General features: G+C 45.1%; 1 protein-coding gene across 2 annotated transcripts; it reads left to right on the top strand.

The window, feature by feature from the left end:
• Positions 1 to 15,462: 15,462 nt before the first annotated feature.
• LOC112902839 (thaumatin-like protein 1b) lies at positions 15,463 to 16,823 on the top strand. Of its 2 annotated transcripts, none has more exons than XM_025972025.1 (3): positions 15,463 to 15,601; positions 15,714 to 16,416; positions 16,512 to 16,823. In XM_025972025.1, the coding sequence occupies exons 1-3, from the start codon at positions 15,538 to 15,540 to the stop codon at positions 16,651 to 16,653; spliced, it is 909 nt and encodes a 302-aa protein (XP_025827810.1). In that variant the 5' UTR covers positions 15,463 to 15,537; the 3' UTR covers positions 16,654 to 16,823. The 2 variants fall into 2 exon arrangements, with proteins under 2 accessions (XP_025827810.1, XP_025827809.1); XM_025972024.1 differs by having other exon boundaries at positions 15,463 to 15,622.
• Positions 16,824 to 17,194: the final 371 nt, after the last annotated feature.

Here is a 17,194-nt window from a genome sequence, read left to right as displayed (position 1 = left end):
CTGGAGAGAGAGTCACTTTTATTGGAGCTTTTATTTGATGGATGGCATGCTTTGCGCAACTTCCGGTGTGGAGATGGGTACGTGATCTTGATCATGAGAGCATGAAAAGTTTCTAACATGGGTCAAAGAATTTGACAAAACTCAAAGCAAGGACAAGCTGCATAAAAGGTTTTTCATGAAGATCAAACTTTGGCTTTGGTAGGAATTTTAATTTGAGGAGGCAAGCTATTATATATATTTTTTATTTTGCAAAAGAACCCCAAGTACCTTGCAAGGAAAAACATGGTTCCATTCATCTTGATCATATCACATTAGTCAATTTCTTAGATAGCATGTGTTCCCAATGAAAATAATTGTTCACAAGAACTAGAAAGAATGCAAGGAATAAAGAGTATGCTAGTTTATTAATGGAAGCGCATGGAGTGCATAAGGAGATTTGGCAAAGTTCATTTAATTTTAGCGATCAACTTAACATTCATTTAAATTTAGGATCTTAGGGAGTTTGAGGATTGTGTTGCACAAACCATTGTTTGAAGGAGGAAGAAGAGGGAACTGAGGGGAGTTAGAGTTAGTTTGACTGAACCAAAGGTTCAGCCGTCCCCTCTCTGGATCCTATATGTCCTGTTCTTCCGTGTGTTAGGCCGTCTGATGTTGTGCAAGATGTTGGTGGGAGATCTCAAATGAGTTTGCACATGGTGAGCCTGAGAGATGTCCCCCACCTGTTTTTTATTCAAAATCAGAAACAAAGGTGGAAACAAGCAAGGACTCTACCTGTTGTAAAAATCGGGGAGTCTACATTTTTATTGAATCAAAGTGTGTGAAGTGTTTGGAGCACCTAAATTTCTTTTTGCTATTATTTTCATTATTTATTTTTATTTTTTTATCATGGCAAACTACGCATGATGGGTAACTTAGCAGGGTGGAACATGGGGCGAAGATGCATGAGGTGTGTGGAATACTTACCTGACCAATCTCCCCAAACGTTGAACAAAAATGCAAGAGTTAGTCATTACATGTACGCAGTAAAGCTTTGCATTTGTTTTGCTTGGTTCCTCGTGCATCTGTCTTCCCATGGGACCAAGGAGCGTTGTATGAGTGTTGTGGTTATTATATTCTGGTCTTTGGTTGTTTATTTTATTCCCTGCAAAAGGTTAGTGGACAACAAATACTCAAGGAACATTTAAGGAATTTTGAAAGGATTTCATTATTGCCCTGAGATTAGTTATTCACATCCATGCTTAAGGAAAATCAAATTCAAAGTTTCAATTAGCATGGATCCCAAAATGCTTCCATCATTTTATGGAGACTCTTTTATTTTGAAAATATTTTTTTTTATTATTCACCAAATTTTTATCTTTTCAGCATAGCTCGCAAAAGTCTAAGATAAACTGCATGAACATAAACAAGGTGCATTTTGCAATATACTCACAGTGAACCTTGAAAGATGATTTGTGCCTCCCTCGCATGCTTGCAATTCTTTTTTTGTTGAAGTGAGCCCCGGGCCTTGATTTATCTATGAATTTATCTTGAGGACTTACCCATCTTATTTGAAATCTTCTTACAGGGTTAGTCCGCAAAAGATATACATCCAAAGTCTATGAAAGTATTAACTCTGATGGTTCATTAATCAAAGTCGACACCATGTCTAATTTGATCAAAGAAGGCTATTTTAATCTAAGCACCATGCTTAATTTAAAAAGCCTATGGATGTCTCAAGCTTGAGAGATATCCAAACTAGAGCAAACAGAAATAAACAAAGGAGGCATGCATTTGTATGATCAAGCTAAGTTCATATTGAGATAAATATGAGCAAATAATTGGTGAAATTGAGTTACCTTTTTGCGGACCTGAGTGTACTTACTCGCAGCACATGAGGATGGAAGTTTTGATGTTGCTGCAGTAGTGGCTTGGTTACATATGGTTGTTGACGAACCCTCCATTTTGATGCAGACTGAAGCAGAGGAAGGCACTTGAACCATGCCAACTTAGGCGAACAACAAGGCTAGGTCATTCACACGACTAGTGTGTAGGGACCATGAGCCTTGGTGGCATGACCCGTTGGTGCAATGCTTTAGGTTTGGAGGCGCAAAGTACATCTCCTTTCGTGCATACGAGCAAGTGACAATCGGAGTGGAGCAGCAAAGACCTAGAAGGGAGGAGGAGCATTCCTCTAGCTTTATGCGCGCAGGAGCTGCTAGAACGAGGCTACGCAAAGCTTGGAGCGGATGATGATTATGACAAGGCTTTGCAAGCGCGCGCGAGAGCAAGGTTGGCTGGAGTCACACGGTGAAATATTTTCTGTTGAACTATAATGCTATATCTTGAAGGCACACACATATTATGGCCTTTGATTCGTGTAGAGCTTACTGTCTCACTCTCACTCTCACTCGCTTCCTCTCTCCCCTTTTTATTATTTTTTTCATTTACCCTTTTCTCTTTTTTTCTTTTTTTCATATTTTTTCTATTTTTTCTTCTCTCTCTTTTTTTTCATTTTCCCTTTTCTCTTTTTTTCCATTTTCCCTTTTCTCATTTTTTCAAGTTACCTTTTCTGTTTTTTATTTTCTCTTTTTCTTCTCTTTTTTTCGTCTTACCTTTTCTCTTTTATTTTTTTGGCAAGACGTAACCAACATCTATCCTTGGTACGGATGGATCATGTTATGAGATGCTCACCAATCTCCCCCACACTTCGACTTTTGTGTCTCACGACACCAAAAATCAAGTGTGCGATATCGGTGTCTCCTTCAGAATGTGTTCCAACACCAAAAAGAGTACCAAATGTATAATTGATGCAGCTCTCATTTTCTGGGCATCACATGCCCCTCATTGTTTTTAATCTCAACCTGAAATGGTTAGCGACCAAAAATACACGAAGGTGCATATATCTTAGAAACATGTTCATGCTTTTATTGAATAAAGGAAAACTTTATTCGGAAGGGAAATGAAAGTCCAACCATCTCCCGGCAGTGCTTTGTTTATGGTCAAAAGCTTGACCATAGGGAATCTTCCTATTGCAGCTACCATTGGCGATGTAGTTCCCACCTTCAACATCATTGATTGATTATGCCATTAATGCTTAAGCTGCAAGGTTAGTGCCACAGTGCATTCATGAAATTTACAATGCTCATGATAAACAAATGTATCTACAACCATCCTTCTAACCATTTTTCTAGAGAGGGCCGAAGGGTGGTTGTGATCCTTGTGAGAGCACGTGGTTCTAGGAGAGATGGACTCTGGAGGCACCTTATGCAAGCATGATTCTTGAGGAAATTCGAAAGAGAAACTTTCATGCTCATTTGCCGAATGTTTTTTATCGGGCTCCAGAGTTGACACCGTAGGAATGTCTAAGTCACAAAAAGATGCATCATGTAAAATCGAAGATGATTCTCGATCGCTATCGAGAACAACATTTTGATAGCTAAAGGGATAAGGATTAAACTCAAGTGAGGGTGACGATGGACATTCTGTTTCACAAGGATAAAAAGTAGGCCTAGGTGAAATGAAAGGAGATATGAACTTCACCTCCTTGAGCGGGTCAAGGTCGAGATGATGCTTCACCATTGGAATTTCTAGGCAAGAGATAGGAATGGTGAAAGCAGTTTTTCCAAGTTCATTATTGAGGCTCCCTTGTGATGAATTTTCTTGGAGAAGCTTTTCTAAAGGGGAGCCTATGAGAAGATCAAAACCGAGGATGGGATAGATGTGAAAGTCTAGCTGAACCATGATTTTGTCTATCTCGATAGGCACTGCCCTTGCGATCCCTCGACATTCAAATATAAGTCCCGAGGGACTTTTGAAGAGTTTGTCGGTCAGGACTAGAGGCATGCTTCCTATGAACATGTCTGCGAGGAATTCAGACATGATGCAGGCCTCGGCAGTAGGATCGTGCAGGGCTTCTACGACAGTTCCTCTTATAGAACAACACATGGTCGTGGGAGGTGAGCTAATTCGAATTACTTCGGAAGAGCATCTTACTTCCTCCTCCTTCATGGCCTTCTTTAGAAAAGATTTGCTGGGAGAAGAAGGGGGTGTCGTAGGCCTCCTTTCATAGGGGTAATTCGAGGTGTGTCCAAGGATTTCATAAAGATCATCCTCGAATGGGAAAGAGAACTTTGAAAGTTGAATTTCTTCTTCCTTCGATATTCGTGGTTCGGTAGATGTTTCAACAACTAAGGATGAGATGTGAAAGGGCTCAAAATCAGCTGTTGAAGGGTCCTTGTAGCTCGACTCATGCTTCTAGAGGGGTTCAGTTTCTAATATGGGGGAAGCGTTCTCTAGGATGCGATCAACGATATCCTTTCCTTCCGTCGTAGTTTTATGTGCGAACGAACCTCCAGCGGTTATGTCGAGATATAGGGCAGACTTCTTGTCAAGACCCAGATAAAAGTGTAGTAACAACACATGGTTGGGTAAAGACAAGTCTGGGCCGGAGTATCCTAAATTAGAGAACCTAGCCCAGGTTTGCACCTATCGACTCCTTCTCATACTACTGAAAGCCGAGAATCTCCTTTCGTAGGGAGGTGATACGAGATATGGGGAAGAATGCAAGACAAAATTTTCTCGTAATCTTTCCCAATCCCCATTCAAGCTTCCTACAGTTTGAGCATACCATTACTTCGCCCTTTCTGTGAGAGAGAAGGGAAACAATTTCCACTTTACAATTTCCTATATCATGCCTGGGATTACCAAGCACGAACATAGTTGCTCGAACTCTCACAGGTGGTGGTAAGGATTTTCATTATCATACCTCGAGAAGGATTGCTCCTAAACCATGGCTATGAAGCCAGGGCGGAGTTCATAGTCGGATGTGGTGATTGGTTTTGAGGAAGGTGGTGGCTCAAAGAACTCGCCCTTCGGAGCAGAAGTTTTCGGATAGAGATAGGCTCCATGGTAACAAAGGAAGGGGATAAAAGAAAGAGATAGGTTACAGAAAGGATAAATGAAAAAAAAAGAAAGGGTACACGGGCAAACTAGGTTCGAAAACAACTACAACAACCGTTCTGCGGCAACGGCGCTAGAAATGCTTGTTGGTATTTCTTAATGATCATGAATAAATCCGTAAGCACATGGATATACCATTGTAGTACTTCACCCGGAGAGTATTCAGGGTATTGTAATTTCTTAAGGAATGGAGGTGTACCGATCTTCTAGATAATTTACCCTTGGAGAATAAGAGATAGAATGGCCTGGGTAGTGTGATTGGTCTAAGGGTAAGGATCAAGGAAAGATAAACTTAGGCTACTGATCGTTTACTTCAGGCACCGATGTGACCCTTGTCTGCCAAGAACTTCTGGCTATTAACTCTACTCCGAACCCGAACGTGGGGGAATTCACTAAACACGAACCAGCTCTGTAATGGATGGATAGGGCTGTCACCACCTCCCGTCTACCCCTCAACAAAGTGGGATTCGCAGCAAACAAAGATAGTTTAAAGCCTAGACACCACATCTATGTTGACTACTGCTCTAGTGTCGATCAGGGTTATCCTATCTTTATCAGGGGCCATCCACTACAAGAACGGATGATGAACCCACAAAATGAATAACAACTTAAGGATAACTTTACCAAGAACTTACCGATAGACGAACTCGGATACTTACTCAAATGGATCGTATCCATCGAGGTACAAAATCGGAGAGAGGCCGACAAGTCTAGATCTTCTCCACCCTTTCTCCTCACACACTCCCTATCCTAATTTTATAAAGGGTGGTGGAGTCCCTCTACTTTCTATTCTCCAAAATGTGTTGTGTGTTGAGAGGGGCTCCCCCCCCACCATTTATAGTCTCCAAGGTCGGTTTTGGGGCCGAGGTATACAAGGAAACACGTGAGCACCGCCTTGAGGAAGCGTGGGGGGTACTTCATGCCAAAACTGAGGGAGACAGGATGCCGTCCAGGTTCGGCCGAACCTGGGGTTGGGCCGACCCCAGGTGAGCCTCCCCCGGCTCCATCTTCCTCTAGCTGGCTTATTTGTGGGCCCTGGTGATGATCCTTGGTGATTTGTGCCTTGGCGCGCCCGTTTGGTCTGCCTTGTGGGCCCATTGATCCTATGTAACACAGTGGACAATCTTTTGTGCATTTCTTGTGCATGTTATGTGTGATTCTCCTTAGTTTTCATGCTTGTGTTCCTGCATATCACAATTCACCAGAACATGTGGAATTGGTTAGAATAAAGCCATATAGCTATGTTTGGTGATTAAATCACATGGAAAGATGCAGGAGTTGACGGTTGGTTTTATGATTTAAGGACCGTCAACACCAGTCTGCTATGAAATCTGACAGTACCTGAGACTCGATTGCGCCTCGCGAAGTAAAATTGATAGTATGCTCTGCTAGTTTTGCTGCTCATTTGCCAATCCTTCCAGAGGCCTCTCTATTTTCAAACATGTCCCGAAGGAGGTAAGATGTAGGTACTGTGATCTTCTAGCTCTAAAAATAATACCAAAGCTTCCTTGCTACCATCACTACTGCATATGCTATTTTCTCAATTTCAAAATACAGGAGCTTAGAACCATTGAGAGCTTCAGACACAAAACATATAGGGACCTGCTTCTGCACCCCTTCGACTTTGCACTTTTCTACCAGCGCTGCACTGACTACCACCCCTGATGAAGCGATGTACAACAGTAGTTCTTCCTTTGGTGTTGGGCTGGGCATTACTACCAAATTCTCAACATACAATTTCAAGTCTTCAAAGGCCTTATGCTACTCTGACCCCCACTGGAATGTACCGGAGCCCTTCAGCGCCTTGAAGAATGGAAAGCACCGCTCTGCGGACTTTGATACAAACTTGTTCAACGAAGTCAATCTGCCTGCTAGCTTCTGCACTTCCCTTTGTGTTCTGGGAGCCTTCATTCGCCTTATGGCTTCAATTTTCTCTGGGTTTGCCTTAATGCCTCGTTCTGAAATCATGCAGCCTAGCAACTTCCCTCTTCTAACTCCGAAGACACATTTCTCTAGGTTCAGTTTCAAGCCATGTCGTTGAAGGTTGGCGAAAGTTTCCCAAAGGTCCTGAATGTGATCACCCCTCTTCTAGCTTCGCATGACCACATCATCCACATATGCTAAGGCGTTCCTGTCCAATTGTGTCCCGAGGACCACCTTGACTATTCTCTTGAAACTACACTCCGCATTTTTGGGACCCTCCAACATTCTGATGAAGCAATATGTGCTGAAGGGGGTGGTGATACTGGTTTTGTCTTCGTCACTCTTCTTCATCCAGATCTGATGATACCCGGAGAAAAAATCAAGCATGCTCATCATTTCGGACCTTGCGGCTGCGTCGACCAAAGTGTGAATTCGAGGTAGCGGATAATCATCCTTGGGCAAGCCTTGTTCAAATTGGTAAAATCTATGCACATTCTCCATTTGCCATTCTTCTTCGGCACCATTACTTCATTTGCCAGCCAATAAGAAAATTGTACTTCTCTTATCACCCCTATGTCCAATAACTTTTGGACTTCTCTTTGCTCGGCCTTTTCTCTCTTCTCGGACATGGTCCGAAGGCGTTGTCCGACCGGCTTGGATTTTGGGTCCACGTTGAGCACATGTTCCATCACATCCCTACTTGTCCCCTTCAGATCAGCCAAAGACCATGCAAAGACATCCTTATTGTTCCTAAGAAACTGTATCATCCTGGCCTCTTCGGCTTCCTCCAACACTTTGCCCACAATTACCATGCGATCTGGATATCTTTGCATAAAGGTACCTTCTTCGTATGTTGAGCTGGTGCCACACCTTCAGTTGGCTCCTCTGCTTCATTATTGTCAGCCCCTTTGGCCTTTCCCTGATCATCTTCTATGGCGTGTACATTCTTTGCACCTTGCGACATGTTATCTTTGCACCTTCAGGCCTCTTCCTGACTACCTAAAACAGATAAGACCCCCCTGCCGTTGGGATCTTCATGCAAAGATACGGCTAGTGTATTGTTGCTGCAAATTTGTTGATTATGTTTCGCCCGAAGGGTATGGGACATCCATGATGTCTAAAGTTATGAGCTCTGCACTCATTGTTACACCTTGGCCAAAGGTCACGTTTATCTTAGCCTTGCCCACAGCATCAATATTTTCCCGATGAAGCCTATCAATGGATACAGTGATTTCTTCAAGTCCTTCTTAGTAAAACCCATTTGGATGAAGCACCGCCAAGTTATGACTTCTGCGGAGCTTCCCATGTCTACCAGCATTCTTCCCATGTCATTGCCAAAGAGGTGTACAGAGTTCTTGCCAATGTTTGCTCTGATGACAAGGGGATCATTGTGGGGGAAATGCTTAAGTTTCAACTCTGCTTCGGTGAAGGTTATCGGTATATGGGACCATGGAGTTCTGAAATGTTTGCCTTCGCACACATGATTGACTACCCGAAAATTGTCCTTTCTTTGCCGCTTCGTTTCATGAACCGGTTCATTGGATCCTCCAGAGACGGCGTTGATCACATTTACCATCGGGCTTCGGAATTGTTGACCTTTTGGAGACCCTGTAGATGACTCTGGCACTTGACCCGGTTCTAGCTTCAGAGGTGGCGGGAGATGATAATTCACTAGATCATATCCTCGGATGGACGTGCTTCGTCCCAACTATGGCGGTACACCGAAGGAGCTGCAGCAGGCTGTGCTGGGGGTGGGGCTGGTAGTGGTAAGTACTGAGGCACATAAGGCACTGGGTTGTAGCTAAAGGCTGGGCATGGAGTATGCCAATGGGGACCCGATGCCGACGGTCCGGCCTTGTCTCCTCCCGAAGTATAGTTTACAAACTTTGGAACGTCCGAAGCTTGTGTTTCCATTTCTTCTATCTTCTGTATGGCGAAGGGTACTCATTTGTCCAGTGTCCCTTGTCTCTATCGTGAAAATAACAAAACGGCACCTTTGGCCCCTAGGGCCCTCAACCTCCACAACCTCCTCGGCCTCCTCTTCCATTCCGCCCCCTCTGTTGGCTGGATTTCATGATCATGTGGTTCGGGTCCTCCGGAGACTGTGTTCACTGGCCTCTAATTATGTTGCCTCAGCTGGTCCGCGTGCCAAGGCTTCGGCTACGACCATTGGTTGGTTTTTGCCTTCTTTTCCTCCCTCAACGCTTCAAGTCTCCTCCTTCGGCCTCGGTCAGATTTGCAATATTCGTGCATGATGTCGAACAGCTCCTTCACGGTACATGGCTTGCATCTATCCAAGTACTCTCCGCACGAGCCCAAGTGTAGCGCCCTAATCGTTGCTACGATGATTGTCAAGTCTGCCACATTTGGAGCTCTAGCTCGCATCTTGATCATGCGCTGCATGTACTCCTGCAGCGTCTCCTTCTCCCCTTGCTTGCAATTGTTGAAATCACAAGACGTCAACTCCTCCGTCTTTAGCCCTCGGAAGTTGGTTAACAACTTTGATCACATTTGGCTCCATGAGTATATGTGCCCCATCGGGATGCTAGCATACCAGTGCTGCGTCGGGCCCTTCATCACCATGACAAAGGCCTTTGCTTTGATGGCGGAACCTCCTCCGTTTGACTCCACTGCGGCTTCGTACTTGGGCAGAAATTCCCTTGGGTCCGGATCCCCATCATATTATGGTAGGGAAACTACATTGAACCTTGCTGGCCATGATACTTTCTCCAGCTCGAGTGTAAGTGGTGACGAAGGCTCATCACGATGCCTCAACCTTCGGTGGTAACACCTTCGACTTCTGTAGTTTTCTTCTTCAGATTCCTCATGGTAATCATCTTTGATGTGAATGAGGCTCGCCTTTGGCCTCACCACCTCAGATCGCAAGTTGCCCTGAGGATCTAGCTGTGGGCTCTCCGCCTCCGCTGGGTTTTCATCTTCTGGAGAATGCAATTGCTCCAACATTCTTCTCTGCTCTTGTATGTTATGATGTAGTAACTGAGAACGTAGCGCATCCTCCTTCAACTTCTTTTACTGGTTCATGGCTTCGATATCGGCCCCTTGGATCTCTTTGCCCTTCGATCTTGTCGGCATCTGGGATGTTGATGGCTGTGCCGCTCGAGCAGCTTGTCGCGCTCTTGCTGCCACTTCGGCCAACCTGGCTTCAATAATTCCATATGCTGCAATGTCTTCCGCTTCGACTCCCAAGCATTCGAGCTAGACTTCGAACTGTCCATTATATTCGCCACATCATCTACCTCGACCCCCTCTTCGCTTGTTAGATCATGCCTTGGCACGACGACGAGGGCTTGAGTGTCCTCCGTTGGGTCCCTTCTTCTGTGCCATGCGATATGTTGGGACGAACCACGGTGCGCGCCAAAACTGTTGGTGGAGAGTACCCTTCGGAATGAAGAAGCACCACAACAGTCCAAAGGAACACTGACGACATAATCTGGAACACGAGATACTTTCGGAGTAGAAACCAATTTTCTATTCAACAGGGATCAACCGTCCCATTAGTTATAGATACGGGTTATTTATTGGGGGCAGTTCACCTACCCCTCTAAAGAATTACAACTTTTTACCCCTCAACGACTATATTCCTCGAATATTCGAGGGGTACATAGTAATTTTCTCTCTAGCCCTACTTTACAGCTCAGCACGCCCCGACGGCTTGATCTCCTCCCGCGAGGCCCCTTCGTCGCTTGACCTTCTGCCTCCGAGCTTCATCGGGTCATGGGCAACCGGCCGTCATCGAGACACTCCGTCTGGGCTTCATCATCTCAACCCTTCGGGACAGCTTCGGTCATACCCCTTCGGCGCACTCCCAAAGCTCCTCGCCCCTTGAGTGGCCCGGCTGAAAGTTGGCCTTGACCTTCTGCTCTTGGCCTTCGGCTGGATCCGAAGGTGGCGTCCCCCTGTAATTTGGATGTAGAGAACTAGAGATGTACAAACACAAGTGAGAGAAAACGTTGCATCAGATTTTTTTTGCACGTTTGGTGTAGTAGTCTGCAGGTGAGAAAATAGTTCATCACGGTGGGCGCTGATTTTCTAATTTCTATGTTTTGAGAATCTGGTGGACGTACGCTTAAGCGATAAGCCATTGTTTCGATAGCAACTGAGCACCGACAGGAAATGGGGTGCACCTTGCGACCTGCCTCCGTGGAGTGGGATACAGATGCGATCTGTATAGCTGCCGCCACTTGTGAGGATTATCTTTCTATGAAGTTTCAGCAAAAAAGGCACTGCATCTTTCAATTAATAATCATCGTCTAAAATTTTTTCAATTGATAATGGCATATTCTATTCAATTTGTCCATTTTTCTTTTCGGACTATCGGTGTATGTGCACAGCGCCTTAGCGTGAGTACACCTTTCATGGAAATAATAAAGGACAGGACAAGAGAATACAAAATGGTTGTTTGATTAGCATTGAGCACATATAGAATAAATTCATGGTGCACAGATCCCTTTAAGCGTCGGCGTTCAATGATATTTAATTATTCTGGTTGCATAGCTTTCTTTTGATAATTATTGATTTAAAGTTCGCCCCACCTCAACCACACCGAGGTCACTGGTAAGAAACTATTTTTCCAAACGGCTCACTACGGTTGGTTGCTTTGAAACCTGCAGCAATAAATGATGCATTATTGCAGTCTAGATGTGCTCGGCCCAGTGACAAAAATATAATGCTAGATAAAATATCACATTCCAAGAGAAAAGGAAATATATATGCATATTAGGCTAATCACGGTGGGGGTTTCATGACAGTTTTATAACATTAATTACCATGACATATCAGCATTTTTGATGATGTGGCACTGATTCAATGAGGGAAGAGAAGGAACCAGTTTCATCCCCACGACACTCTGCTAACTCGTTTCCAAGACGTTGGAAATGGCGTGAAGCAACCACCGTGACCGCCGTTGTTTCGTGGGGGATCCCGTGCGCCAATAGATCAACTAGCATTTAATTACACTGGTTAGCTTTGGAAACAGTGAAATGAAACTCTCCATTGAGGCATAGCGTTTCATTCATCCCCCAAGGTGACGTGGCATTCTTGAAAACAGGGATACGAAACCCCCCATTGTGATTAGCCTTAAGCATCTAATATCCGGATTCCGTAATTCCATAGCATGACTGAATTGCGCACGTCGCTTAATGATGGCATCTCAACATATGTTAAGACAACGACTGTTAATTAATTTCCACGTCTAAAGAATAACAAAGTTAACGACTGGTGCATTATTCATATGCATCGTACATCCTAGAACTACTACAAAAGCTCTCAGATTAGAGCCTCGTCTCTAACAGTTTCTTCGGGCACGTTTAAGTTAAGGTTATATCTTAGAACCTAAGTTGAGAGCCGTCTAAGATTACACATCGTGGGTAGGAACATATGAGATATTGGCATACCTTTCATAGTTCTAAACAAAAACCGTGAGGGATAGTATTTCACACGGTTGCTGTCAACAAGAACAGTGCGGGTACAAGTGCAATATCTACCTCGGTCCAACCATGAACAGCTATTATTCCACATGGTTCCAAACTAATACCTTCGATTTTTTTAATTAAAAACTATGGTGACACTATTGTTCCCTACTAACTATTTTGTTAGATAATCACAACAAAAAAGGTATGATTATTGTTTAAAGAATATGTCATATAACATCAGTCATAATAGAATATGTTATATGAAGCATAGTAAGATAATAATATTCAAGCGAGTTATTAAGTAGGATGAACTCTTATTGTAGTAATTAAGAATACAACAAAAGAATGATATATGAAGTGTTCAAGTAGGACATAGCTCTAACTAATTAGGAAGCACATAATAAAATGATCATATTGAAGTGATTATGTGCTAACTCTATGTAAGTGTAACGGTAAGAGATGATGGTATATGAGGGCGGTTAAGTTTTGTCGGTTCTAATGGTGGTGATAACAGTGGATGATGATATATATATATATATGTCAAGTAAAAGATCAACTACTATCATGATGAAATGATATATTACAAACAAGTGATTAGCTGGTCTAGGAGGATAAGGCCGTGAAATAAGTGTACGTATATCCAGATACATAGGAAAAACTATATATTTAGAAAAACTAAAATAAACTATAATTTGAAATAGGGAAGTAAGTTTGTAGATAGTGAAACCTTTATTAATCACGTTTCTTGATCTCATACGATAACAATTTTTTCACGTTTCTCCTGTCAACGTGATTTGTAGATCGGAAGTGCCTCCAGAAGTTTGTTTGCGGATCAGCTGGGGTTCGTCATGCCATTGCCTCAGGGTTAGAGGGATACCCACAGTACTAGGGTGTGCACGATGAACGGGGCCGGGCGTCGGTGGCTGCTGGTGGATAGTTGGGATCGGAAGAAGGCAAAATGGTCGGAGGCCCCAATGCATTGATGATACGAGCGACATGGAGACAAACAGCTAGCGAGAAACGCACAGAATAGTTGAAGGACAAGAGGTTGAAAGCATAACTGTGGTGGGACGAAAGAAAAAATGAGGGTGTGGTCCGATTAACATCCACCAGGTTGTGCTACGACGGAGGCTAGTTTACGGTCGACCGTAAGGAACGCTCCTTAGGCTCGATCTCAGACATGCGTGAAAAGGACCTCTGCTCGTGCGCTCCATTCCGTTCCTTTTATGCCATGCGCTCGTACAACAGAGTCCTCTAACCTTCTCGTAGAAACATGTCGATCTCCCACACACTGAACCAAAAAATTATACACAGAAATCTTTTTAACAAAATCTGAAACAAAAATTGGGAAAAATGTTCCCGGACAAAAAGATGAAGCAAAAAATTTACAAGAAAAAGTTATGAACGAAAATTTTAAAACAAAAAGTTTGCCAGAAAAATGAGAACAAAAGTTATACGAAAAATTTGGAATATCAGAAACAAAGTTTTTGAAAGAAAAATGATGAACAAAAAATTGGAGAAAAGTTGGCGCAAAACTTTTTTTAAGAAAAAAATTGAAAATAAAAGTTACACCGTAGAAGAAAACTCGAAGAAAAGGAAAAAGTTTTTCAAAAAAAGAAAAAAAATCTGGCGCTCCGGGCAGCGCCGCCGCTCCAGGGGGAGCACGCCGCCCGCCCACCGTCTCTCCCGCAAGGGAGCTCACTGTGCCCGACGGACCTCCCTCCGTGCTACAGCCGGCGCCGCCGCTGGGCAACCTGCCGGCACCCCCGCGAGGGCCTCCCGTGGCCCCATCTTCCGCTGCTCCGCCGGGACCCGTTCCGCCGCCTGCCGCGCTCCCCCTCTCGCCATGCTCTCGTGTGGAGCCGCCGTTGCCTGTTGCGGCGCTGTTTCTCGGGGATCAGAAAGCAGCCGACGTCGAAGCGAGAGAGAAAAGGAAGAGAGAGAAAGAGAGGAGGAAAGAAAATGGGTGAAAGCGATTAGGTTGATTTCATTGCAGCAGGACCCACCATGTGCTGGGAAGAAAAGAAAGGAAGCCGGTGGAATCGCGTTGTGCTACGTCAATGGAAGAAAGCAAAAATTTGTGGCACATGTCATTTGGTAACTCCCTTTACAATTCATGAAATATTCAAGTGTTTTTATCTAAAACTTGTAACTCTTGGTGAGATCGATAACACTGTAGTAGACTTTTCCAATTGAAGTCATTAAGATGCCCAGATAATGATACCTAACAATAAGGTCAAATATAGTGAAAAAATACCATTGTTTCCACGCACTGATAGGTAAGATTTAGTAAGGAAGCATCACTCAAGATAACGGGCTTGAGTCATCAGTACGAACCTCACGCACGCGCGTGCATGTTACATGAAATATACATGAAGTGTAACTAGCTAGCTAGGAGTGGCTTCTGACCCTATGTTATTTTTGGACGACGTTCAGATACCACCAATTATTGGATAATTTGGCTTCTCACTGTAATCGGCGTTATTTCTGACGCAGGCTCAAAAAAAGCATAAAAGAAAAAGATTGTGTGCTTTGATTATCTAAAGTAAGTTTTCAGTTTTCTGCTCCGCTATGTGCTTTTGGGTAACAATACAGAGTGCACCACTACTGTCTGCGCTGTTTATATTCGAAAAATGAATAAAAAGGGACCTCGACAATTGTTTTCCCGGCCTATAGCTCATGTTGAGAAAATGTTGATACTGACAAACATGGCAAGCTAGCGTTTTGGGAACATATGCACAGCTAGTTCAACGTTTTAGATGCAGTTTGAGTTTTCTTGAAAATAGAGCTGGTTACTGCTTGTTTTAGTTAAAGATTTTAATATGTTTCCTGGTGACAGGGAAAAGGGACCGACAAAAAGTTCATCAGGGGCTAAATTGTCATGCATGATACCGGTTACCGGCTCATGAAATCACGAGGTATGTATTGCGCGAATAGTATAATATTCCGCAGATCGTCTCACACTAATCTTTGATTTGTTTTTGTTAAGAAATTAAAGTAGCAGCACATGAAAATAGGAAAGGCGCCCAGTCAAAATCACGGAAAAGCCACAGCACTTGGCGCGCGGCTTTGCTGCACAAGCGCGCCAGTCACAAGTCACCACGTAGGCACTGAGCACACAATAAGTAGGGGATGTCATTGCTCAGTATCTCAGCACTCGCCATTGCCAACAAGGAGTTCACATCCTTCTCATTTGCCTCTCATTAACATCGTTGGCATCTGGGCAGCAATTAGTTGAGTTACAATGTTGGGGCAAGAACACCGAGTTCCCATTGTCCTACTCCTCATCCTCATCGTTTCCGTTAGCGGTGAGCTGCCAGTCCATGAAGGCACGCGCGCACGTCCGAGAGGAGCTCTCTGTTATCTTGATGTTTCCTTCTTGCTCGAACTAATAATCTTTTTGTATGATAAATTCATCAGGTTTTTCCTCCAGAACATTGACCATTGCGAACCACTGCGGGCACACTGTGTGGCCGGGGATCCTGTCTAGCTCGGGCTCGCCAGCGCTAGATACCACCGGCTTCGCCCTCGAGCCGGGCCAGTCTCGGTCGCTGCCGGCGCCACACGGATGGTCGGGACGCCTCTGGGGCCGCACGCACTGCACGGTCGACTCGGCCGGCAAGTTCGCCTGCGTCACCGGCAACTGCGGCTCCGGGCAGCTGGACTGCGCTGGCCACGGAGCCAAACCGCCGGCCACCCTGGCGGAGTTCACGTTCGACGGCCACGGCGGCATGGACTTCTACGACGTGAGCCTCGTGGACGGGTACAACCTGCCGATGCTCGTGGTGCCGCACCACACGAACGGCGCGGCCGCGGGGCCTAACTGCGTGCTGACGGGATGCGTGATGGACCTGAACGCCGCGTGCCCCGCCGAGCTGCGGGTGGGATCCGACGGCCGCGCCGTGGCGTGCAGGAGCGCGTGCGAGGCGTTCGGATCAGCGGAGCACTGCTGCCATGGGGAGCACGGGAACCCGAACACGTGCTGGCCGACGACGTACTCGCAGTTCTTCAAGAAATCGTGCCCGCGGGCCTACAGCTACGCTTACGACGACGCCACCTCCACCTTCACTTGCGGCGGCGGCGGTGTATCGTACTCGATCACCTTCTGCCCAAGCACAACCAGGTTGGCTATTTTTTCATACAAAAGTATATAGCATTCTCCAGCGTAAAGTATGTGTGTCGTTGATCGTTCCGTTTTGTGCTTTCATTCGACTGCAGCGTGAAATCACTGGGAACAGATGCGGCGTCTGTCGGCGGCGGACGAGTAGGGTCGTCGTCGTGGCGAGTGGCGCCGCGGCTTGGATACAGCGGACTTCTTCTCCACGGTGTCGCCATAGCGGCACTTGCGCGTCTCTATTGAGTTTCGAGAACATCAACGGGTGATCAACAATCAAAAGCATGCACGGACGGTGCGCACACGCGAAAAATAGTAAGGGCCTGTTTGAAAGATCGGTTTTAATCCAAAAACCAGCGTAAATTACATGTCCGGAGAATATATAAGCTATATTGAAAAATGATGTTTGGATGAAATTTGTTATGATCTTTCACTCTTTGTGGCTAGATGCGAAATATGTTCAGCATCTGGCTCCAGTTTTGTGCTCTGTCCGATCCCGTCATGTGCAGTGCACCTCCTCCACCCCACCGACCCTCAACCCCCTCCGCGCATCCCCTCTCGGCAGGCCGAGTGCCCACGGAAAATATATTCCTCGCATATGCGAGTGGAATAGATCCAATCACAGAGAGCGCCCCCGTCCCTGTTCATCTTCCTCCCCGAGCTCCGGCGGATGGACTTCATAAAACGGGATTGCTGGGACGCCGCTAGCCACCGGCAGCCTTAGAAGAGGGGGAGGGGAGCAGGGAAGCCCGGTGGTGGAGGCAGGTTGCTGGGCGGCGGTGGGACG

Source organism: Panicum hallii, chromosome 8 (assembly GCF_002211085.1).
Source record: "Panicum hallii strain FIL2 chromosome 8, PHallii_v3.1, whole genome shotgun sequence".
Lineage (NCBI taxonomy): Eukaryota > Viridiplantae > Streptophyta > Magnoliopsida > Poales > Poaceae > Panicum > Panicum hallii.
The sequence above is the reverse complement of the archived record's forward strand: the minus strand, read 5'-3'. Positions and strand labels throughout refer to the sequence as shown.